This window comes from Nicotiana tabacum, chromosome 7 (assembly GCF_000715075.1).
Source record: "Nicotiana tabacum cultivar K326 chromosome 7, ASM71507v2, whole genome shotgun sequence".
Taxonomy (NCBI): domain Eukaryota; kingdom Viridiplantae; phylum Streptophyta; class Magnoliopsida; order Solanales; family Solanaceae; genus Nicotiana; species Nicotiana tabacum.
Window position 1 is genome coordinate 99,931,486 of NC_134086.1, and position 25,270 is coordinate 99,956,755.

General features: G+C 34.3%; 3 protein-coding genes across 4 annotated transcripts; 1 reads left to right on the plus strand and 2 right to left on the minus strand.

Annotated features, from left to right (window-relative positions):
* Positions 1-863: 863 nt before the first annotated feature.
* Positions 864-10,460, minus strand: LOC107781265 (uncharacterized). Of its 2 annotated transcripts, none has more exons than XM_016601950.2 (9): positions 10,233-10,460; positions 10,003-10,058; positions 7,210-7,342; positions 6,222-6,525; positions 5,836-5,964; positions 5,707-5,756; positions 5,150-5,247; positions 4,789-5,076; positions 864-1,868 (listed from the first exon to the last, which is right to left on the minus strand). In XM_016601950.2, the coding sequence occupies exons 2-9, from the start codon at positions 10,048-10,050 to the stop codon at positions 1,389-1,391; spliced, it is 1,530 nt and encodes a 509-aa protein (XP_016457436.2). In that variant the 5' UTR covers positions 10,051-10,058; positions 10,233-10,460; the 3' UTR covers positions 864-1,388. The 2 variants fall into 2 exon arrangements, with proteins under 2 accessions (XP_016457436.2, XP_075073502.1); XM_075217401.1 differs by having other exon boundaries at positions 10,003-10,061; positions 10,233-10,450.
* Positions 10,461-11,392: 932 nt separating this feature from the next.
* LOC107781266 (type III polyketide synthase A-like) lies at positions 11,393-13,115 on the minus strand. The gene is made up of 2 exons (XM_016601951.2): positions 12,851-13,115; positions 11,393-12,562 (listed from the first exon to the last, which is right to left on the minus strand). The coding sequence occupies exons 1-2, from the start codon at positions 13,056-13,058 to the stop codon at positions 11,583-11,585; spliced, it is 1,188 nt and encodes a 395-aa protein (XP_016457437.1). The 5' UTR covers positions 13,059-13,115; the 3' UTR covers positions 11,393-11,582.
* Positions 13,116-17,523: 4,408 nt separating this feature from the next.
* On the plus strand, positions 17,524-20,505 carry LOC107781267 (putative 2-oxoglutarate-dependent dioxygenase AOP1.2). The gene is made up of 3 exons (XM_016601952.2): positions 17,524-17,974; positions 18,930-19,251; positions 20,179-20,505. The coding sequence occupies exons 1-3, from the start codon at positions 17,604-17,606 to the stop codon at positions 20,320-20,322; spliced, it is 837 nt and encodes a 278-aa protein (XP_016457438.1). The 5' UTR covers positions 17,524-17,603; the 3' UTR covers positions 20,323-20,505.
* The last annotated feature ends 4,765 nt before the right edge of the window (positions 20,506-25,270 follow it).

The following is a 25,270-nucleotide window of genomic DNA, read 5'->3' on the forward strand; positions in this document are numbered from 1 at the left end:
GTGAGCCCCAATTTTTTCGGGGCATTATCATTACTTCACAGTCTTTCAATATTTACAAACAGTTAGTGTTTTCAGTACTTCATTAGAGTCTTCATAGACTACACATAAGAGTAACAATTAGATAGTGTCGCATGTTTTTCATATTAAGAAATATTTGGTACATATATGTTTCAGAATTATATTAATGTTTCCGCACTTGATTTATATCATTCGGACTTTCTGTATATCATCATGTATTAGCTTATCTTCCGCATTCAATATATTATGATACCACATGTTGATTCAGTCAACCAATTGGTTCGCTCGGTCGCATGTAATCAGGCACCGGATGCCGTATTACATCCAGGCCAGATTTGGGGCGTGACATTTGTTCTGATTATGATGTTTGAGTTTCATATAACAAGACTACGAGTTAGTTATAGACCAAAATTTGAGTTATGGAAGTCCCAACCTTTGAAAGTATAAGTTTTTAGCTATTGTGTTAGTCTTTGATTTATAGTTTTTCTTTTTAGAAGTTCCTTTGGTGGAATGAATCAAGAGTTCCAGTAATCTAGGTTTAGTTACGATCTTTTTTTAGGTGTGTATCTCATGTCTAAAGCTTGAACATGTTAATACTCAAAAAACCCTAGTGAACAATCCGATCACCTTTTTTATTAAGCTCTTCCTGCTTTGGATTTTGAGATATTCAAGACTGGTTTTGCTTGGAGAACTATTTAGAAAGGAGTACAGATTTCTAATGGATAGAAATCTGAAATTGCTATACTCTTGCTCCCAAATTTTATACTGAAAAGTTTATAGCTGAAAAGAAAATTCAAGATATTGAATATAGGATACAGAAACAAGAGGAAAAGGCAAAAACGAAGAAACATGAGAACTTATTAGAGATAGAAGTAAATATGCACATCGGAATACAAACTCCCTGCACATAGTTACACAACAAAAGATTGAAAACTAACTTGCTGCCCTAGAACCTTCGAGCCCAGCCCGCAACTCCCTTGCAGAAGACTCCCACTTCAACTTCACCTCCCTAACCCCTATCTTAAAGGGAAGATGGTTGCTTATCTCCAGAAGGAATTCAAACCTAGGTACGTGGCGACACACAAGGACCAATCCGTAAAGACCATTCTTTTGTCTAATATGCCTAACAGCCGCACAGATCATTCCAGGGGAAGCGTATACACATCATATATTGCAGAAATTTTCTTATTCGGACACTTCTTTTTCCAACCACATTTCTTCCTTTTTTTCCGATTTAAAACCCGGGGGGGGGGGGGGCGCATTGGATAATTTTCTATGTTCTATTCACTGAACATCTAAACTGAAATTGGTAATTGTGATGACAGGTTAAGCATCAATCTCCAGATGAGGAGTACGTTCTTGTATACGCTTCATTCATCTTTGTTAGATATTTCATGTCTTTTCCTCTGTCCTACTTCTACTAGTAAAATTAGAAGAGCTTCACAAACTTGAGATGCATCAGCCTCCATCGGGTCATCGTTTAATGATGAATATACCATCCAAGCATGGTCTAATTTCCGTTTTGGCCTAATGACCACAGACCCAGGGACTTCTGCATCACGACAAGTGACAAGCCCGTCACTCTTCTGACCATACCTGATCTGAAGAAGCTGGGCACATGCCGCCATCACAGCACCAAGAGGCATCACCACCGGAAACGTAGCAGGCTGGGCAGTAGAAAAAGTTGGCATTTCTGCGTGCGCCACACGGGATAATGTGGCCAAGACCGCTGGAGAAATGCTGGCCTCCGTTTGGAAGGAAACAACAGGAAGCTCCTTTGGCAAGTGGTATTTGCTCAAGAACTCCTTCCTCCTCTCATAAGTCAAATCTCCCAAAGCTTGCATGTCACCCTTCAAAACAGTTGCGGATATTAGAATACCCTAAGAGTAAACAGAAAGCTCTGAAAGAAACATAACATGCATCGGACAAATGGAATATGGCATCTATCGGAGTTTATTTCGCTTTGTTGTGTATGAGCAGCATAAAAGCAAACAACATGCAAAGAACATCCAAGACAAGGGATAGGCATGTTTCAGGACAACTCGAACTACACCCATTTGCTCAAAATGTAAATTTTGATGTGACAGAATCTGATCATCCAGTCTAAAAAAGGCAGTGGTGGAGTAGCATAGTACTATTGTAAACCCGTTTGGGATTCTACTACACCTGATGAGGGACATGTGATATATTATCTAACACACTCACATACGTGTGACCTGGTTCTAAAGTTTACACGGGGACTTGAAAGATTTTTTTATGAAGAAAGAATTTTCTTGGTGGAAGTAAGAGTTGCTTGAAAGGCTAACAAAGAGACCTGGAGTAGAGAGAGACAACTGACCACTAGACCTGTATAGCAGATACAAAGAGTAATCTCAACGGGATAAAAGTTAACCGAGAGTAACTTAGTGACTCAGAAGTGCTGAATATAGAAAAGAAACCTACAGAACTATAATAGAGAGAGAGAAGAATCATAAAAATGAGCTTGCCAAGTTTGATTCGGACACAATGTGAATGGATCTGAGCATCCAACCCAATATATTAAGGCAGTGAACAGAGTAGTACTGGACAATTATAATCTTATAAGTTCCAGATTCAGACCATTAATCGGAATCTTAATATCTTAAGCAAGATATTAATCATGATATTCAATTTCTGAAACTTCCATAGGGCATCTCCTAGCTCATGTACAAATCGTTCTCTAAAAACAGGGATGAGAGTCTATCATTTCCACAACCATTACATCCAGTCACCCAATCTAAGCGTGTTGGACCACACAATGTGCTTTCCCCAACTTATTGGAGAAGGTCATACTCTAATTGGCATAATTAAGTCATAAATCCAAAAAAGAGAGAAGGCATGTTTTTCAGTTTATAGATGATTAAAGTACTAGTCGTTTCAAGCTTAACCTCCAAGAAATTTACAAGTAGCATTAGATCAGTTTTGAGTCAATGCTTGGAGCAATATATATGGTTAAAAAATCACTATTCATAGTCGTATCATAACCATATTCAAGCAGAAACCATCTATAACAACTAGGCCATAGTGTCTTGAAACAATGTGCCCTTATGCATGAAGCTACTAATCCATCATAAATAATAAGTGAGAGATCCCAGAATATGACCAAATCTTGATGAGAATTCTTTAGTTTTACAAATTATCGAGAATTCTTTAGTTTTACAAATTCAGGTTGGTTCAATTTGAAACTGTAAAATAATACTTCAAATATATCTCCTCTTTTACACCTCCCTCGCCGGGATTAGTAAGGTAAAGTCCACACAGGAACCTTGCTCTGGCTGGTATTATCTTTTCAGAAAGGAAAAGAAAACAAGAGCTCACTGATACATTCTCACCAAAATACCCTAACAGTACTCTACATAATTTCTCTCCCAATACAGGTTTAAACAGCACTTTCCTGAAAGGAACTAAGATAATGAATATATTGAAATGCCTTCCAACTTCTCATCTATGAAAACAGATTATTTTTCCATACCCTCTCTCTCTCTCTAATCCACTCCTAATAACAGGAAGGGTAAAGAAAAACTGCAAGGCTATGGACGAGTCTCTAGGACACCATAAGTGACTTAGGGGTCGTTTGGTAGGGTGCATAAGAATAATGCTGAATATGGTGTACTAGTAATGCTAGTATTAGTTATGATGACATTAGTTATGCTGACATTAGTTATGCTGACATATTTCTTATCGATTGTTTGATTTGAAGAATTAAAGCATTGCACAATTTCTAAAAGAATTGTTTGTTTACAAAAATACCCTTATAACCAATCCAATGTAGAGTCAAAATTTATAAATTTATAATGAAAAAATTGGCGGGGCATAGATATAAATAGCGGGAGCAATTTCAGTGTCAAACTTGCATTAATATAATATCATATTTTAATCAAGCATAAATTTTGAAGGGTAATTTTGTCTCTAAGGGCCCCTTTGGTATGAGGGATAAGGAATAATTACCCGGGACTAATTTAAGAAGAGTTTATCCCATGTTTTGTTGGTAGAAAACTGCGGTATAATTAATCCCGAGATTAATTATCTCGGGATTGTAGTGGTTTTTATCCCCATGGAAAGGTGGAATAACTAATCCCGGGATAATTAATCCCGGAATAACTTCTTTCCAACCAAACGACCCCTAAGTTAATGCATGTATCAAAACCCATTGTATTGTTAATACCATGGTTTCCTATGCATTAGTTATGCATAGGATAATACCAAATAGGGTGTATAACTAATGCATATGTTCAAAAAATGTACAAAACAAGGTACTATTAATACCCAAAGCTAATGCATGCATTATTTTATCTAATACATCCTACCAAACGACTCCTTAATGCTTTATCACCTTTCGTAGTTTGATGACCTAACTTCAGTAGATGTCTTTAATAAATAACTACGCACCCACTAATACCTCTACTAATGGGTAACTTGTCAACTCCAAGTTTGAACTTTTCTTGACCACAATCTTTACCTTTAATCTCTTTCTTTTTATCGCCAAGAACAAAGCCATACGCAATCCTTGTCAGAAATACGTATCATGGGAATCTTGTATTACTCTTATCTCTTATTTGTACAAGTTGACCCACAACGTGAAACAGAGAATTTCCCTAGAGCTATTGATGATTTTAAGCATGACAGAAATTTCAATTGCTTGTACTCCATTGGAACAGAAAACAAGACAATCCCATCCCACACTCTTTTTTCATCCCACACTAGAAAAACAATGCACATCAATAACAAATAAGCAATTACTGGTGGATATACCTTGATTACTTTACAGATGAGAATCTCCATAATCTTGCGGATGTTTACATAATCACCAAGCTGTCCTTCTCGCAGAATGTCTGAAGCAATTGGACTTCCACCATAGGGACTTTGCGCTAAAACCAGCCCTGCAACCTTATCTTTCAAATCAGACCAATACATGGACAGAGCAGCTGCTGCATCTACTCCACCTTTACTGTGTCCAAGAAGTAAGACACGTTTATTGGAGCCCCAATAAACTTCTTCAATGTAATCCTTTATTTCTCTAGCATTCTTTTCCACAGAGGCCTGCATATGTCATGTTCGATGGTAAGAGATAAAACAATAAACTGCACATATGGTTTACAAACAAGAGAGATACCTCACTATGAATTTTGGCTATATGACAAGTGAGTCCCAGTTTTGAAAAGCTTGTTTTTGTATTAACAAAGTAAAGTGGTCCATGATTGCTAAAGAGACCTGCACAGAGAAGAGACGACTAGCAATTATCAGGAAATATGCTACTAAAGATGATTAGCTTGCTCATAAATTCAAGACTTCTTGAATGATAAGATCATTTTTCCAGCATCCCCTAATAACTAATAATTAAAAAGATCACGGATATAGCATGGTCCAACAGTGGTCAAAGACACGTGCAGGGAAATGAGGGAAAATAATCCACATAATTGTACTGATGAGAGAGACTTTTGGCACAACTAGTGTGCTTTAAATTCTATGAGGCTGATCTAGTTTGTCCAACAGTGGTCAAAGACACGTGCAGGGAAATGAGGGAAAATAATCCACATAATTGTACTGATGAGAGAGACTTTTGGCACAACTAGTGTGCTTTCCATAAATTCTATGAGGCTGATCTAGTTTCAAATATTAACCATTTTGGTTGTTTACTATCGCTACTGATAGGAGGAAGGGTGCTTTTACCTGGTACTAACAAGTAAACCATTGAATTTGGTAATTTATGTAGTCCATGCCTGACAAAAAAGATCCGAACAAGGTCAACTTGTATTCGAGTAGACAGTCGCAGTCAATTTGTACATATGGTGTTTGTACCTAATATCGTCAAGGATTTCCACAAATCTATCAGTTTGATCTTCGACAGGAGGCATATGTGAAGCACGCTGTAGCCATCCAATATCATCAGCTGACCCACGAACTGTCCTTCTCACCTTCTCTATAAGGCTAAAAATAAAATGCAAAAACCATGAGGAAAGGTACTTCAATAAGAGCACGAGTTATACCAACCGGTAGTACCACAAACATCAATTGTTTTTACAAAATCAGTAGAAAAAGAAATAGAGTGAGTTTTACGGAAACCAGCAATTTCTATGTAGTTTCAGTTATCCATGTGCAGATGATTATACATACATGATTATGTCTAACAAGCATATGATCTGGCATTTAACATGCCAAACTTGTATCCATTCAGATAATCATACCCTTGGAAAATAGAAATGCCATTTGGGCTGGCCTGCGTTGATTGAACCTGTGCACAGGAACTGTCAGATAGATCCTCTGAGTTCCTTGTTGCACTACCACTTTGAGAAGACTCTCTAGATAAGGTTCTACTTAATCCTTCATGGAGAAGCGGAGCATCAACAGATGGCTGAGATGAGTTACAAACAGCTAAATGACTTCCACTTGAAGAAACACCACTGAAGGCGGGGGATCCTCTACTTTCTGCAGAACCAAATGTAACCATCTCTTGGCCTCCTAAGCCTCTGGAGGCAGGTTCTGCTACAGCTGGAAGTAGAAAACACATCATACAAGCACTAAATTGCAAATCCATAACTAGATTTCATATCAAATTCTAGGAGAAAAGAAATTTGCTGGCGCCAGAATTCAGGAGTTAAATATCATGTCATTGACATTTATGACCAAATTGCATCTCAAAGAGAAGGGGGAAAGGAAAAACGGAAGGAAGCGTCTAAAATCTCAATTCACAATTTTCCAGAGCCTCAAAACCTAAAATTCAGTGGCACTAAGATACATGGCTTCAATTTAAAACAAATATAATCCAAGCATGCAAACAAAAGAACAGGATAGTTATTGTATCCCTCACCTAAAGGATTAAAACTAGCTTTGCTTTTGATCATGGTAGACAATAGACATCTTACATTAAGGAAATCAACATCTTCCATTAGCTTTTGCCACATAATTTATCATCAGAAGTCTAACCTGGAAGATATTACTTGGGTACAATTGGCAAGAAATTCGGAAGGAAATTTTTTTAATACTCTAAAACAATAAAATAGAAGACTTCAAAAGGTAGAAATTCGACTATTCATGGAGCATATAAAATCTTAATGCATCAAAAATCACGTAGGGACCAATCTCAGCCAATCATCATTAACCAACAAATTGGGGGAATAAAAAATTTACTACGGGGGGAGAGAAGGAACACATGAAAAAGTTCATGAAGCTCACCAGAAAAATCCATGAAACAGCGAGTAAATAATGATGTTGTATCAGCAAGATAGGAAGCAGCATCATTGAGAGCTGGGACAGAAGTAAGTAGCTGAGGGATACCCCTATTGCTTCTCAAAGAACTGTCATTCGCCTGGCCGAAAAAGGAGACAACATTAGGCAAATGATAAAAGACAAGAAATGTTTTCAGAGGTTAGGGACCAAATGATTCAGAACAGTAGGTAGAGGATTATCAATAGACATGTACACTTTAAAAGATGAAACACAAGGATATCTGATAGAAGTTGATAACTTTAGCCCTTAGTTCTTGGACAAAAAGTTGATATCTGAACAGAGACCAAATCTGCACAAAATGGTAGTGACCTTTCCAAGCAAACAGAGACATGAACTTCCTGGAGCAACATGACGGAAAAAGCAGAAATGCCAAATGCAGTTATGGATGATAATGGGCCGACCTTTTACACTATATAGGCCGCCTGAAACCACCTGAGTCTTGATGTGAGTAGATATGTGGATTTGGTACTGGAGAGGAGATGTGGGCAATATAGGTATTCTTAACCACCCAGTCCTGCACCACAGTTTTTTTCTTTCTGGTTATAAATCTTGTCTGACGTAATTTCATGTCAACACAAGGATTTGGATATACAGGACTGGCCATAAGTCACACTGCATAATGATAGTTGAAGATTGCAATTCACACTCCTAGTATCAGGAACTATTTTCGTCACAGCCCACAACCCCTAAGCAGTCAGCTAGTGGATCTGCATAAATTACTGGAGAGTGGAGGCTAATCCAAACCAGGGCGAAAAATAGAGAGTGTGAGTGCAACAACAAGATGTCAGTAGGTTAACAACCATTTAGGATAAACACAATGTAGTCTCCTCTTTTTTGGATAAGTAACTACACAATATATTTACTTAATATATTGGATCCTTCACCTTCAGTTCACATATTCACAACTTCTTTTCTAGGCAATTAATTCCAAGTACTTCAGTCACTATAATTTTCCCAACAGGTACATTTGGTTCAGCCTTAACTCACGACTTCCATGTACTTTACTTCAATTCCATTCAGCACTTACACTAACCTAGGAAGTGTCATTCAGCTTCCTCTAACTCCTGGTTACCATCTCTCATCAAGCATGAAATACAAAATGCAATGCCTGAAAGTCATTCCTCATCGCCAACAATCTTCTAATGCTTTCCCGATAGAAGCAAGTTAATACAAGCTTATATTAATATTGAGCAGAAACGACAGGAATGTCCATTCACAAGGCAAAGGTTTTTCCACGTAACAGATCGAAATCAAAAGTTCAAGAATGAGACATTTCATTCGACAAAATGCTTCCCACTTTCTACTTTCTCCCACCTCAGTCTTAAGTTTCCATTAATTGAAGCCTCAAATTCGTACCTAACTATTTTCACTGTGCTCAGCTGCTCTGTCAAATTCCAGAACTGCATGTGATTTTAAGCCAGATTTGTGAAAACAGAAGGAGGTCAAGAGTGAGGTTCTAGCTAAGTGCTACCGAACAAAGAGAAGTGCTCCGAGTCTCAGATGCTTGGTTCTGTGGGCTATGGCTACCTGAGAACTAGCCCTCCCACTTAATTTTCTTATATAGCCACTACTAGAGGAAAAACGTAAAGATTTATAAAGTGGACAATCCACTAAATTATGATTCAATAATTTGACAAGATCAACGGGGAATCCTGTCCATGCTTAATGCAGATAGTTTTAATATGTCACCATGTCAAAAAATGAAAAAACTCGGACTTAAGATAACTCGAAGAAAAATCACGAAAATTTAGTAACTCTGTCCATGAACCAGTCCTTGTAGGTGACAGCTCCAACGATCCTGGTACTACAAATATAGAGGACTTTCAAGCGGATGGGCTCGTAACCAAACGATCACATTAGTTGACAATGCAGCCAACCCCAACTAATGCACTCTTCAACTAATAGAGAGAAGAGGAAAGGAATGCCACAAGTAATATGTTATTTGAAGTTGAAAGATGTCAAATCAACACATTACAATTCACTGCCACACAAAAAAACAAACTCTAAATTTCAACTGAAAAGCAATCTGAATTACAGTGACCTAAATATAATGTTAAAAGCAGAAACTACTTGAATGTACAAAGAAAGCTATAACAACTATTAGTATTCATGGATAAGTCTTCTTAAACTATTAGTTTTCAGTGGGAAAAACACTCTCGTTTGAAAACAAAACAAGCCAAATTTTGAAAAAAGATTTATCATACGGGACAAGCCTGGGATGCCAGACTAAAAATGAAATGGGAGAATTTTCAGGTATTGTGAAATACGTGCTGGATGCTTAGGGAAAATGACCAACGCATATTCTATGCCTTTATGGATGGAAGACAACTTTAAGGCAAAGGTCAAAGTGTTGAAGTACAGTATAGAGCTCTGCAATTCAAATGGTATATATTTTGTCTCTAAACTTCATTACTCTAGTATATAATTCGTGGTGAATATCTCACACAGGGAGAGCTTCGAATGACATCGAAAATATCTAAAGCTTCTATCCCTACCCAGAGGCAAAATTATAGCACTGTTTTATGTAAGCAAAATCATGGCAAATTCATAAAGATCTTCCTAGCACTAAAGTTTGCTTCGATCAAACTAGACGAGTAATTCAAAACGTACATCCTTGGATATTTAAATTTCCCTATTTGTTTTCAGCATAAATGAAACTGGTTCCCACCATTCAAGATGGATTTTCTATTGTTTTTATTTAATTTCATAAATTAGTAATCATAGGCAGAGGAACCTTACCACAAAGGGGTCACTCGACTCCTGAGTTGTGTTGTTACGTCTGTCCATATCATCCACTGCTAATAAAGCAAACAAATAAATAAAAGTTATCAACAAAATTTAAGTAAAAAACATGAAAACACATCTTCAATGAACAAAATCTTAAAATTAGGATGTGATTAAAAATTTGAAATACACCAAACAATACTTAAAAAACTAAAATTCAGAGTATATTAACAAAAAGCATGTACCTTTAATCTGCAAAAGAGATTGAATTATGCTTAGGTAATTTTAAGATTCTGGGAACAAAAATAATTGTTTTTGCCAACAAAATAAAAATTATAAAGAGGAGGTTCGAGAATGATGGAGAAAGGGTAAATTGCTTAATTGCAAAGCAATGCCAAAGTTAACGGACACTTCATGGAGAAGAGGAAGACGACTAAGAAATCACAAGAACGACGTCGTACCCAAACTTACGTACGAAGGATTACCGATTAAATGTGAAAGAAAATGACGGTTGTCGGGGAAAAAATGACGGTTGACGGTTAGGATTAGCGGAATAAAGATTGGTAAAAATAGCACGCTATAGCCAATTTTGGGACTTGTTATTCAAAAATAGCCAGCATTTATGAAGGCAATGAAAAATAGCCACTATTTTGCTGCAACAGAAACCGATCCAGCATAATATACTGGAGTTCGGTGTACCTCTGTATGAACTCCAGCATATTATGCTGGACCGATATACTTTGCTGATTCAAGTATAATATATTGAAGACTGGAGCACCGGTGCTCCAAACTCCAGTATATTATACTTGAGTTCTAGTGTACTTATGCTGGAACTCCAGTATAATATAGTGGCGTATTTTCCGGGTTTTGAACAATATTTTCGCTCAAATTTATCTTTACATGAAAAGTGGCTAAATTTCGATTACTGTTGAAACTGGACTATTTTTAAACGATAAGTTGTAAATCCGGCTATTTTTGAATTTCTTCCTAAAGATTGGGCACCGCCCTAGGTATTTGGGCTGGGGCCCATAGCAGCTGTTTTTGGACTAGTCTTGAAAATCAATCTATTTCTCAAAATGGATCTTGATCCAAAAAAACATTTTTGAGTTTTGATATAGACTTTTTTCCTAAAAGGGTAAATAAATCCTTTTTACTTTAATTTTTTGGCCAAATTAATTTTTTTTCTGATTGAATACCACATCCAAAAGAATAAAGATGTATATGTCCATTACTTGGTTTGTTTTTATATGTTGATGGCTAGTAGTATTTAACACATATATTAAATATCATATGGTATCCTAGGATAGAAATAGGTGAGTAACATGTGAGAGCTAGTAAGATTATGCTGAATGCATAAACAAGCATGTTCACACCATTAGTGGATAAATTTAAATCATTTCTCCATTAATTTTCTTTCATTTATCATATGACATTGTTCCATAGTTCCAGTAACTTTAACTAAAATTGCATGAGTTGTGAACTCATGTCTCTTATTTTACCTTCGTATTTAGGAAAGGAAAAAAACAGTGAAACAATTTTGTTCTGTCTAAGGACAGTACAAAGAAAATGAACAACCTAATATCATAACATGACATTTAGAGACTCCTAAGGAGAATGCCTTCAAAAGTGATGCCAGGGCCAAATGCTAAAGCAAGTCCCCATTCTTCACCACCATTTTTCTTATTCTTCAACTCTTCCCTCATATACTCCATCACATAGAATATAGTATTGCTACTCACATTTCCATAATCCATCAATGCCCTTCTGCTACAATCCAGTTTCTCACTTTGTAACTTCAGTGTGTTCTCCAATCTGTTAAGTATAGCCGGTCCGCCTGGATGAACAGCCCAGAACAAGTCATTGTACTTAGCTTCCCTCAAATCAGCCTTAGCTATAATTTTCTTGCAAAATTCCTCAATGTTGTCCTGAATTTTCTCAGGCAGGTCCCTTCCTAATTTGAAGTTTATCCCTTCTTCAGTAAGTCGCCCATCGATCACATTATTTGTCCCTGGCAAGAATTGTTGAGTTGCAAAATTCAATTCCATGAAAGGAGATTCTTTTCCCATAATTGGTTCAGTTCCAATTATAACAGCAGCAGCTCCATCACCGAAAAGTGCAGCACCAACAAGATCATATGGTCTAGCATTATTTGGTGGCCTAAAACCAAGAATTGTGGTCTCAGAAGTTGTCAATAGAACTCTGCTCCCTGGATTATTTTCAGCTATATCTTTGGCAACTCTAAGGCCTGTGACACCACCATAGCAACCCAAAAAATACAGCATTACGCGTCCAATGTCATTCCTCAATCCAAGCTCAGTTGCAAGGTAAAGATCACCTCCTGGTAAACGTATTTCGCTGGAGGAAACATACACAATGTGTGTGATTTCCTCTGCTGATCTTCCCCATTCCTTAATGCAAGCTTGGCTTGCTTGTTTTGCCATTTCCACAACTGCTGGATTTGCAATTTCTAGCCTTTGTTTGATTGTTGGTGTGCCTTCAGTTGCTAGTTCTGGATACTTGTCCAAAATTTCTTTTGACATCACTGTATATCTGGTCTTCACAGTAGTAGTTTTACCTACAGAAAAACATGGAAAAGTCACTAGAAATGTTTTAAAAAGTTTAACTTATATACACTGACAGTCAAAAGAGTTTTTCACACAATCATATCATCAAAAATAACTACAGGTGTCCAACAAAAGTTGGACTTGTAATGTGGAAAATTAGACTTTTTACCTACAGCATGTTAAAATACGTTGATAGTGTAAAAAGTCTTTATATTGTTAGTATATACAAGTTAAATTCATGAAAAAGGTCAGGATTATAAGCATGAAACAATAATTAATGGAAGTAAATTTTTGCTTACAAAGGCGCTCTAACTTCTCCTTAATAGCCAAATCTTGACAGTTGGTATCGCGAATGTAGCCTTCAACCAAGCAATCCTGAGGGACAAGTTGTGCAGGGAAGGCTTTGCCCATGGCAAGAATGGTGGCTTTTCCTGGAGTAGGAAGGCGCGTCGACGGCTGAAAAAAGTACTTGGATGCACCATTAATGTTCTTGCCGTTCTGTGACATATTGGATAAAATATGGAAGCTAAGAGAATGTGACTTGAGATTTGCTGTTGTCTGATGAAATCTTAGTATGAGATTGTTTCAAACATGTTATTGCATCAAATATAAATGGAGAGCTAAATCTGTAGTTGGAGAAAGGTTGGTATAATTGTGTTAAGAGAACTTCTGGCATGACAAATTATAAAAACTAGTGCATGCTTTAAGAGTGTTGCAGATTTTAATATATTATGATTGATTCTTGTGGCTTGTTTGTGTGAAAGTATAAATAAAACGAAAGCAGTCTTTTCACTTTTCACACTTCCTTTTGTTTTTTTCTTTCTTTTTACTGATATTATTTTTTAGATTTTTTTATGCGCGGGGGAGGGGGCAAAGAGGGTAATGCACCAACTAGCTGCACCACTAGTCATTGTTCAAATGTTAATTCTATAAATGTGTTGTGTTTGTCTTCTTATTTTTCATTGCTAAAATGTTGTTGTTCTTCTTCTTTTTTTGTCGAAAAGATGTACTTATATTATAGGGAATTAAACAGGTACATGAGAACAGTTTACAAGATACATAAGAGGCATCATAGTTACTAAGCTAGAGTTTACTACAAAGACCCCCGTATGGGAATCATTACAAGAAAGATAGTTAGTACTAGATAGAACACTACTATTAGTACTAGATAGAACAATACTATTACACAAAGTAGTTAGAGCAAAGAGCGGTTGTGTTGAGTTACTGGAGTTGATTGTAACGAACCTCCTTTGTAGCGTGTCGATATGATCTTGGTGGTAAGAAGGCTCTGCAAAAGATGATGGTCTCCCACAAAGTATGCAGCTCTCCTGTGCATGCATGACTTCATGTTTGGCTAAACTATCTGCAACACAATTTTGCCCTTTGTAGATGTATTGTATAGGAGGGCTATCCAGCTGTAGGAGTAATAACCTGCAATCGTTAATGAGATTAGTGTAGTGCATAGTAGTTGAGTTAAACATACCGATGATTGCATGTGCATCTGTCTCAATGATGATGGGGTTGAGATATTGTTGCACAACAAGTTTCAATCCCATGAGTAGTGCAAGGAGTTCTGTCTGAACATTTGCGCCTGGATTGGATTTACCTGCAAATCTCATGATCCAGTTGCCTTGGTAGTTTCGAAAAACTCCACCAATACCATATTTTGCTGGGTAGATGAGCAAGACCCATCAATGTTTAGTTTATAGATAGTAGCATTTGGTGGATGCAATTTTATGTATAGAGGTGTTACAGATTTGTTTTTAAATTTTTGATTCGTTAAAAAATAATATTCAGTTGCCATATTTAGTATAAAAGGAATATTTAAAGGAATTCTTTGATGATCTAAAGTGTTCTTGTTCCTTATAATCCAAAGATGCCATAGTGCAAAACTTTTCCCTTCATTCATGTGGAAGAGTTGTAGTACAATGTTCTTGTAGTGGTTGTGCAATTTTTTGAGAATTTTTTTTTTGATTTATCAAAGTTGATAGTTTGTCCAGAGTGATGTGTAAAGTGAGTAATAGTATTAACAATTGATTGACAAGTGTTGGTTGTAATTTTTGCTGTGAGAATAATATCGTCAGCAAAAAATAAATGAGATAGCTGAGGTCCCTTTTTAGCAAGGGAGAGTGGTAGTTAAGTATGGTAATCAACTGCTGTATTTATTTTTCGCAAAAGCATTTCAAGGCAGAGGATAAACAGATAAGGTGATAAAGGGTCTCCATGTCTTATGCCTCTCGTGGGTGTGAAATATTCCGTAGGGTTTCCATTAATAAGAATTGAAGTTGAAGTAGTTGTTATGCAAGACATAATTAATTAATTTAGTAAAAGTTGGGGGAAAATTTAAGGTGATTAAGGTATTATGTATGAACGACCATTCTAATTTGCCGAAGGCCTTTTTAAGATCCAACTTGAGAAACATATTTAAATTGTTACCCTTCATTTTTTGGAATTTGGTAATGATTTCCTAGACAATAAGAGCATTATCTGCAGATCTTCTATTTTTCTGGACACTAGATTGAGTTGGATGAATAATGTGTTCCAGAATAGGTTTTAGTCGATTTACGATTATTTTTGTGATGATCTTGTAAATAATATTACAAAGACTGATGGGTCGATATTGAGATATGGAAGAAGCATGCCTATTTTTATGAATTAGGCAAATGAGTGTAGTATTAATGGTAGGGTTGATTTGATGGTCAAGAAAAACTTTGTGACAAAAATATTTGACGGAGTTGCCTATGGTGTCCCAATATTTTTTATGGAAGAAAGGGTGTAGACCATCTGGTCCAGGAGCTTTAAAAGGTTTAAAGGAGTGAGCTGCATTAATAATTTCATAATCTTGTAAGGGTTTAGTTAAGCAAAATTGATCCTGATGAGTTAATACATTAGAGGGTTGTATTGTATTTTTTATAGTAGAAGCAGTTTGTTATGTTGTGAAAAGATTTTGGTAATAATTTATAATATTATTCTTAATGATATGTGGGTCAATTATCCAATTTCCCCCTTGATCTTGCATCGCAGTTATACGATTATGTCTTCGACGATTTAGAGTTGTGAGATGGAAAAAATTAGTATTTGCATCGCCATCATTTAACCAATTAATACGAGACTTTAATATCCAAAAGTCCTCCTCAAGCTTGAGTAGATGATTGAATTCCATCCTTAATTGATGTTCCAGATTGTGTAATAAAGTGCTATTAGGATAGTTTATAGATGATTGGAGACCACCTAATCGAGCCAAGATTTTCCTTTTACGTTTAAAAATATTACCAAATGTACTCGATTTATCCCATTCTTGGACTAGGTCAGTGAAATGATTAATTGTTGGTAGCAACAGTAAGTTATCATGCCAGGCTTGTTTAACTATAGATGGGAAAGTAGGGTGTGTAGTCCAAATTGTTTCAAATCTAAAAAAAAATTGCCGAGGTAATGGACAGCGTTGTAATTCTAGTAGAAGGGGACAGTGATCGGAATGAGTACGTGGAAGATGTATGACAAGTGCCTCAGGGTATTGACTTAGCCATTCATAATTTGCTATAATACGATTAATACGTTCAAAAATATTATATTTATTATGCCGACCATTTGTCCAAGTGTATCGGTTTCCTTTATAACCTAAATCAGTAAGGTAGCAGTAGTTTATACAATCTAAAAATTTATTAGAGCGTGAATTGTTAATTTGTAGGCCACCAAATTTATCAGTTGCATGAGTTATTTCATTAAAACCTCCCCCTATAATTCATAGACCTTTATAATTATCATATAACTATTGTTGTTCTCCCGACATATCAACTTATAATATTTGCACTACGAATACACGATATACTGTTAAGATTATTATTATATTATTATTATTATTATTATTGTTGTTGTTGTTGTTGTTGTTGTTGTTGTTGTTATAATTATTATTATTATTATTATTATTATTATTCAAAAAATTACTACTGTATAATAATACTTTTAAGTTTTAACAGTAAGTAGTCCCAATATTCAGAAAATCGCGTGAAACATCGCTTACAAACCCTTTAGTTGAAATCTCATGACTGGTCAAATGAGCCACTTTTTCTTTTTCGAGTTTACTTGCATTCTTTCGGAAAATAAAATTCTTTCTTTTCTTAGCATATAATTTACTTTCTCTTCTCTTGTTAATACTGGTGATCTGAAAGAGAGTTCTCTGTTGAGAAGTTTCAGCTATGGCAGAACTGTAAGTTCTAGAAGGTGGAAGAATGAGAGAAAGTCCGAAAGAAAGCTCGTTATGTTATTGAATACTAGTACAAAAGCTAGTAAACTACTCTAATTATATTTGTACAACTAACTAACTCTAAGTGGTTACAACTAACTATATACTTAATATAAATAGCTGGGACCCAATATACTCAACATTCTCTTACTTTGATCTTTTCTTCTTCCTCAAAAATATTTTTTTTTTCTTTTTGATAGTTTTGATATGGACAAATTATGAAATATGGATTATAACGTGAAACATCAATAAGAATCTACCCAAAATGTAGAGTTGGTCTGAGAAAAAACAAAAGATTGGGTAAGTAGGCCGTCGAAGAAGCCCAAACTAGAATCAAACCTTGGGATAAGAGTGTCAAATAGGCGAGTTGAGTGAAATTTGGTCGGATCATGTTCTGCAGAATTTGTTTCCTTTACATTAGATATTTGTGACCTTTGGATTAACAGCAATAGCTGATTCACCATAAGATACACATATATCTATGGACTGTCTTAAGGAATCAATCGACATGAATGATCCAATGTTCAATCCAAGAGAAATAAGCAAAAAAACAAAAATAAATGACGAGAGCATCACATGAAAAATTATTCAAATTTTTCAAGTCATTATTGACATTAGAAATTTTATTATGTAAAAGATTGCCGGCCAAAGATAAAGACAATAATTGATGTAAATCACTGGGAAAAAAAATATTAGTCGTCTTGCTATATATCAGTATTAATGAGATGTAGTATATATGATTCAGATAGCTACCTCCTACAGTCCTAATATACATCTCTAAAGTCTTAGTTGTGGACCACTTAATAACCATGGAATCCCAAAGAGTCATTCCTGTTATCAGATTTAGCCAAGAAAACATGAGCCCAAGTTCAAGTTGTTGGGTTTCAACATGCCAAGATGTTCGAAAAGCTTTCGAAATCTATGGCTGTTTCTTAGCAATCTATGAAGAAATTTCAATGGAGCTATGTAAACAAGTTTTCCAGGCAGTGGAGAAGTTGTTTGATTTACCTGTGGAAACAAAAGCTAAAAACACTTCGACAATTCCTAATTTTGGTTATATTGGACCAGAATCCGACACTCGGCCTCTTTATGAAAGCATGGGAATTGAGAATGCCGTCAATCTTGAATCAGTTCAAAGCTTCACAAATGTCATGTGGCCCTCTGGAAATACTCATTTTTGGTATGATTTCTGAATTAAGATTTCTTTTCCTCATACTAAATTAGAGCCCGTTAGGACATTTTAAAAAAATCACTTTTTTTGAAATTAAGGTTTGGCCATTAAATTTTAAATTTTCACTTGAAAATGAATTTTGAAATTTTTCAAAAATTTGAAAAACTCCAAAAAACTGTTTTTCAAAATTTTCACTCAGATCACTCACAAAACTTCAAAACAACCCAAAATTATATTCATGTCCAAACACAACTATTTTCACTTGAAAAACAATTTCACTTTTTTTGAAATTTTACAATTCTTATGTCCAAACGCCCACTAAATTTTGGTTTGCACATCAAGGAGGTTTTTTACGATCCTTATAGCCTATTTGGCCAAGTTTCTTTTGGCCAAAAATACTTTTTTTTGTCAAAAGTATTTTTTTCCCAAGATTTTTGGTCAGAAACATTTTTTGAAGCAGAAAAAATAGCTTATTCCCAAAAGTATTTTTTTGAAAAGTATTTTTGTGAAAAATACAGTTATAGCCTATTTGATCAAGTTTCTTTTGGGTCAAAAGTATTTTTTTCCCCATAGTTAAGGTGTTTGGCCAAGTTTTTAGAAGAAAAGAGTATTTTTGAGTAGAAGCATAATCAGTTTTTGAGAAACAGAAAAAAATAGTTTCTCCCTAAAATTACTTTTTGAAAAGTATTTTTGAGAAAAATACACTTAGAAATACTTTTTAAAAGTTTGATCAAACATTAATTGTTATTCAAAAGTATTTTTCAAAATAAGTAGTCAACTTAAACACATTTCTTGTCACCAAAAGTCATTTTCAAAAAAGATACTTTCCAAAATAAGTTGATTTTAGAAACTTGGCCAAAGACTAGTAACGGTATATCGTTACCTTCCCTCCTCAATTTCTCTTCTTTTTTTTTCTCCTTTAATATTCTTAATTTTGTTTTTCCATTGGCCTTTGTGTGAATAGTGGACTACTTCATTCCCATTCAAAGCAATTGATGGAACTAGACAACATGGTGACTAAAACGATGTTTGCAAGTTATGGTGTGGAGAAACATCATGAATTGTGTGTTAAATCTAAGGGTAACCTTGTTCGTGTCATGAAATATGGAGTTCCAAAGTCCGATGGGCCTAACATTGGTCTTCCACCTCATTGTGACAAGGGCTTCATTACTATACTCCATCAAAATCAAGTAAATGGTTTGGAGATCGAAACAAAGGATGGTCATTGGATTTCTGTTGAATTTCCTCCTTCATCCTTTATTGTTATCGCAGGTGATGCACTTAAGGTTAGTCCTATATCTTTTTCCCTATCTATGAAACTTTAATTTATCTGTCACTCCTTCTGTTTCATTTTATATGATGATATTTGACTAGACGCGTACTGAGCATAAGAAGAGAAAAATATTTTTTGTCGTTTGACTAGGCATATAAGAAGTTTAAGAAGCAAAAAACACTTTTTGTCTCATATACCAAAAGTACGCACGGAAATTATGCTCTTAAACATATCAAAATATTTTAATGGCTATAGGGATCAGTGCCGGCTCAAGGGCCAAACAAATGAAGCAATGGCCCAATTTAAAATTAATAGTATATATTAATTCTATGGTAATTTTCTTTAAGGAATATTAACTATCTATAGTAAAAAATTATAAGATATGCATAAAATAGGAAAAGAATTATTTTGTCAATGTGATTGATGATGACTAATACTTAATTTATATTCTAATATTAATTTTTATTTTTTTTGTCATAATAAAACTTGTATTTTATATTCTCTTTTTTCCCTCTAATTACTAAGCTGTCTATTCTCTAAAAAAAGGGAATGAAAAACATGGAATAAATTTTTATAAAAATTTATTATTCTGAAGTCCTCAAGCATTACAACAAACAAGTTAAAATAATGGAATTTTATTCTGATATCAAATTATAAGCTTTTAGAATCGTGTTCTATAGTAGCCTATTACTTTTTATTATTTATCAGATTGCAGGTATGTCAACTATAAAGCATTAATCAAATTAATCAATGTGAATTTCTTTCTAAAGTTTGAGGAATGAGAAGCTGAAAGAGTTTCAAGATAAAAATGATGTCATTCTTTTTAATATACTAAAAATGGAAAGAGTATCATATAAAATAAAATGAGTGGAGTAGATTGTAAACGCTAATTATGCTGTTTAACTTGATCATGCAAAAATTTGGGTTTTTATTGGCTAAGGAATGGAGCAACGATAGAGTACATGCTGTTACACATAAAGTTACAATGAGTGGAAATGAATCAAGATATTCACTTGGGCAATTTTCACATCCAATGAAGATAGGAACACTAGAAGAGCTCATTGCTTCATCCTCTGCAGTTTAAGCCTTTTGATACTATGGAACTGATTCGTAACCATAAATAAATGGGGTGAAGAACCACAAGATGAAGATATTCTGAAGGCCTTTCCTTCAAGTGCTGATAATATTTAATTTGATGTTTTACTTCTACTATTGGAGAATAATGGACTTGATTGTTGTTATCTGTATTTACTGCTCTTTCTGTTCATTTTTACTTTTCACGTCCTTTAAGAAACAATAAATAAAATATATATTTTATAATTTTACCATAATAATGATAGTATTTCCAAAAAGTCTTGAAAAATAATTTGCGGAATGAGTAGTTAATGATAAGGGTAAAACAGGAAAAAGAAAAAAAAAATTGTCTTTCTCTTAATTTAGTATAATGGACAAGTAAAAGTGAAACTAGATTTCTAATACAGTGGATAAGTAAAACTGAATGGAAAGAATATTATATAAGCATGAAACTTCAACACAAAATTAAAATGATGATCGACTTGTCTATGTATCCTTCTTGAAGTGTATTTCATGTTATGATTAATACGTGTATTTATAACATAGAGAACGGTGAGGAAAAGAATTGGAACTTCTAAATCAAATAATATTTCATGTTGCCGAATTGTTTTGTTCCCATTAATTATTAATTAGAAATCTGACCCATCTAGTAGTAATGTATACGCGATTTTAGCAAACTCTATGAAATATATATCATTTCTAACCAATCACATAAACACCTACTTCCTAATTATTTACCTGGATCCTTCTTTTTTGATAGTTACGGAATATTTATTATAATAACTAGAAGTCTTTTAGCTTGTTACAAGTAGATGAAAAGTTCCCACTCATTGGTGGAATATCACAAGAAATATTTTGATTACCTAAAGTTCCAAGCATATTACAAGACGTAGTTGCTACAGATTTTTCAAAAAGACAGTTTCGATTTTGTTCCGTCGTCAATTGTAGCTTCACAAAAAGAGGTGGAGTTGCATGGAGCCTTGGCCTGTCCGAACTAAACGGCTTAAAGTCTTTTTTGGTGGCGTCTTTAGCTAGTAGATACACCACTTGATTGCCTTCGTGGAAATTATGTCGAAGCAGGAGGTCCTTCTGCTGGTGCTTTAATGGTCTGTATGCATAAACAATGTTAGAAAAAGCTATATGGTCTTGATGTATTGCATTGATAGCCGCTGTTGAATTTGTTTCCACCTCAAGGGGAAAAAGTTTGAAATTTGTGGCAATTTGGAGCCCCTCGTATATTGCTTGCAATTCAGCATGTATAGGAGAAATGGCAGTATCTTGTTTTTGGAAGCCAATGATCCAATTACCTGTGTGATATCTGAAGACTCCTCCTATTCCTGAATTCGTAGCACAATTTTTGTATGCTCCATCAGTATTAAGTTTATATCAATTTTTATGTGGTGCATGCCAGCTTATTTTGACCGACATTTTGCTTTGGAGAGGTGCACTTGTGGAGTTTAGCAAGAGGAATTCCGGAGCATGCTCTATTATGGTTTTTAGTAAGGGTGGGAAATTTGTTTTGTTTGAGTTGTTTTTGTTTCTGGAAATCCAAATTAAATACCCCATAAGATGAAAGGGAGTATATCAACCCATTTAATAATATTCATTTTTAATGTAGGATTTAAGTACCTTAAATTGAGAAGCCAATGGTTACTACCAAGAATACTATTGATGTTGATGTCAAATGACTTTCATATTTCTCTAACATAGGGGCATTTTAGAAAAATATGTGTAATGTTTTCATCATCTCTACGGCAAATAGTGCATTGAGGATCAATATTTAAATCTATACGACAGAGATATTGACGACAAGGAATTCTATCATTGAGACATTGCCATAGGAAGAATATAATTTTATTGGGGCAGTGTAACTTCCCTATCCAGTTGAAGTCAAGTTCCACTGGGGGTATATCATTAATCAATTGATAGCATGTTTTAGCGGTGAATGCCCCATTGTTGTTCAGGCTCCATAAGGGCTTGTCAGAGTTGCCTTGATTGAGAGGTTGTGGGATGGCTTTTATGTTATTAACAATGGTAGTTGGCAATTCGAAGGAGATCAGAAAATTTTTAATTACCATTATGAATGATATTTTTGACCTTAAGATACAATTTCTCAATATAGGAGAATTAGGGATCCAACGTGTGTCTCAAATGTTAAGATTTGAGTTTTGGCTTGGTTGCCAGAAAATACCTTTAGAGCACGTAGCCCATCCTTTGAGGATGCTTTTTCCAAATGAAAGAGGGATTTTTTGTTTTTTTTGATGAGAATATTTGTCCATGGGGCGATGCGATTGGTAAGGATTCACCATGTTAGGCCACTTAGAAGCGTCATGTTCTTTGAATTAGCATTTTAAATGCCAAGCCCTCCAAATTCTTTAGGCTCTGTAACGGTATTCCAATTAATAAGATGAAGCTTTTTCTTCTCATTAGTAGTTTCCCAAATGAAGTTTCTTTGTATTTGATCAATTTATTTTTGGATTTTGGTAAGAAAGATAGTGCATTGCATTGCATGATTAGGGATAGAGTTTAAGGTTGATGAGGCTAACGTGGATCCTTCACAACTAAATATCATGTAATTCTTCAATTTCTCGGAAGATAAAAGCGATTTAATTACATTTAGATTATTAAGTTTCCTTATTATGCATAGCTAGATCTATACCACAATTACAAATCCTTCATTTTTTTAGTAATTACCTAATTTTACAGAATTCAAATGAGGAAATAATTTATATAAGTAAAGTTTTAGTCGATTTTTAAATTTCTAAATATTACGAGTTCCTACATATATATAGTTAAAATAAAGAAATATAAAATATTCAAAACTTTAGTTAAATTTAAAGTTCTAAATATTATAAAATTTTAATTGATAATTTTATCTTATGTGAAATATATATTTAAAAGGTAAAAAAGTATATACTACTTTAGTTGGGTGCTTTATATTTTTAGTTGTGTGTGTGCACGTTGCGTGAGTGCATGCGTGTGTGTCACACATTCACAATTGAGTGTCTCTTATTTTTCAAATAACTAGTTTCATTCATTATGAGCAGTTAATTAAAATTATTTTTTAGATGGCAAATAATATTTAAAGAATTTACAATATTCGTATATAAAAGTTAAACTCATATCTAATGTAAATAAGAACAAAGTCTTAAACTAAGCTCGGTAGTTGAGCTTAGCATGATCTTATGATTAGTTGTTATGTCCAATCTAACAAGTTGATATATATATATATATATATATATATATATATATATATATATATATATATATATATATATATATATATGCTAATTTAATACGAGCAGATTAAAAGAATATTAAAAACAAACCACATGCATTAGGTTGTGTACGATAATAGACCTGAACCTATCTTAATCAACAAATTTAGAAAATTATTTGTTTCTTGACGTCATACGTACGATTGATAAATATTAATCATATTTAAGCATGTCTTGATTAGTTGAATAATCCTACGCCAAATAACTCTGTGGCATTTTTATTTATTTGCTAACATTTTGTTAAATATAGTTTGTTTAAAACAAAGTATTTAGACTCCAAAAGTGCCCCTTCGGAACATTGGATAAATTATTTTTTTTTTTAAAAAGGACTCCAAAAAGCTAATTATAGTTTGCGCAACGATATACAACCAAGGCAAAATACAAAAAAATAAAATGCTTCTGTGAAAGTCGAACTCAAGACTTCCACTTGCTATGGGGCACTCTAAGTCTCTAACCAACTAAATTACGAGAGCTTGTTAATCTCTTACTTCAGTTCAAAAGAGTTAATCTCTTGTTTCAGTACTACAAGCGGATTTGCTATAAAATTCAAATATAGCTACAAAATGGTAATTTTCTAAAAGTATAACTACAAACTATAAATACAATGTATATATTTATTGTATCGCGTAATTTTTTCCATAAATGATCTAGCTTTGACAGAAGACAGTCGCCATATTTTAATTTCATTAATTCTTTAGTCAATGCACTTATGCACCCTAAAATCATAAATATATAACAAATATGAGCTCATGCATGAGCACATCAAAATTTTATCATAAACGAATCAATCCCAGTGATGGCTACTTGAAATTCATTTACAATATATCGTACCAACTATGTATCATAACTAAAATAATTCAGCTTTGATTTTACGAAATAGTTTGCGAGGTTCGGTAATGAGAAAGACAAGTTACATTTCTCAAATTGACAGTATGCTGAAAATTTCATTAATTTGAGCAATCAAACTTAGTAAATTTGTCATAAATTGATAGCTCATGTAGCTTACTTGGTCTCGATTCAAGCGTTATAATCGAAGAAATTCTTGACTGAGAATATTTTTTCCTTAAACAAATCCTACGCGACATGAATCTAGTATAGCCGGGCTAGTGGATTTCGATAACAGATGGTTAAACCCCAAGAAATATTAAAAGTTTGATTTAAAAAACTCAAATAAATTTGTCATAAAGTTTAACATGAACAATAGTCATTTGTGGCCTCTTTATCTCAATAGTGATGATTTAACCTCAAATTTTCACTTTTGAGCCATAACTTTTATCCTTATATAAAAGTGGTTTTGATCCCTCCATTGAAAATTCCCAGAAATACTTTAGCCTATTCTTTATTTCTTATCTTGGGATGCGGAATACAGTTCTAAACTAATCTTCTATAGCTTCAGAAGTTGGAAAAAAAAAAAAAACTCACTTTTAAACTAGATATTTGGTCTTTTACTAGGCAACAAAATGGGTGAAAACTTACCCAACGTCTACTCATTGATATTTCATTTTCCATGATGGATCTGATCGATCATTTATTATTTTTTCATGACAGAAAACAGTAAACCCCCACCCAACCCCTAACCCAAAATACTTTTGGTTTTCTTATTTATTTTCTAGTGTTCAATTAAGTATCAGAAAAACTCTTATATACTATATATATACTGTGTATAACTTGAAAGAGTGA

What these genes read in the sequence shown, in the direction of transcription:
- LOC107781265 (XM_016601950.2), bottom strand. Translation starts at nt 10,050, where the DNA reads ATGGACAGACGTAACAACACAACTCAGGAGTCGAGTGACCCCTTTGTG. An exon ending in GGCATTTCTATTTTCCAAGG is followed by an intron (nt 5,965 to 6,221) that starts GTATGATTATCT and finishes TTTTATTTTTAG; the next exon opens with CCTTATAGAGAAGGTGAGAA. An exon ending in TAGCCAAAATTCATAGTGAG is followed by an intron (nt 5,077 to 5,149) that starts GTATCTCTCTTG and finishes TGACATATGCAG; the next exon opens with GCCTCTGTGGAAAAGAATGC.
- LOC107781266 (XM_016601951.2), bottom strand. Translation starts at nt 13,058, where the DNA reads ATGTCACAGAACGGCAAGAACATTAATGGTGCATCCAAGTACTTTTTT. An exon ending in GGAGAAGTTAGAGCGCCTTT is followed by an intron (nt 12,563 to 12,850) that starts GTAAGCAAAAAT and finishes GTTTTTCTGTAG; the next exon opens with GTAAAACTACTACTGTGAAG.
- LOC107781267 (XM_016601952.2), top strand. Translation starts at nt 17,604, where the DNA reads ATGGAATCCCAAAGAGTCATTCCTGTTATCAGATTTAGCCAAGAAAAC. An exon ending in TCTGGAAATACTCATTTTTG is followed by an intron (nt 17,975 to 18,929) that starts GTATGATTTCTG and finishes TTGTGTGAATAG; the next exon opens with TGGACTACTTCATTCCCATT. An exon ending in TCGCAGGTGATGCACTTAAG is followed by an intron (nt 19,252 to 20,178) that starts GTTAGTCCTATA and finishes TTATTGGCTAAG; the next exon opens with GAATGGAGCAACGATAGAGT.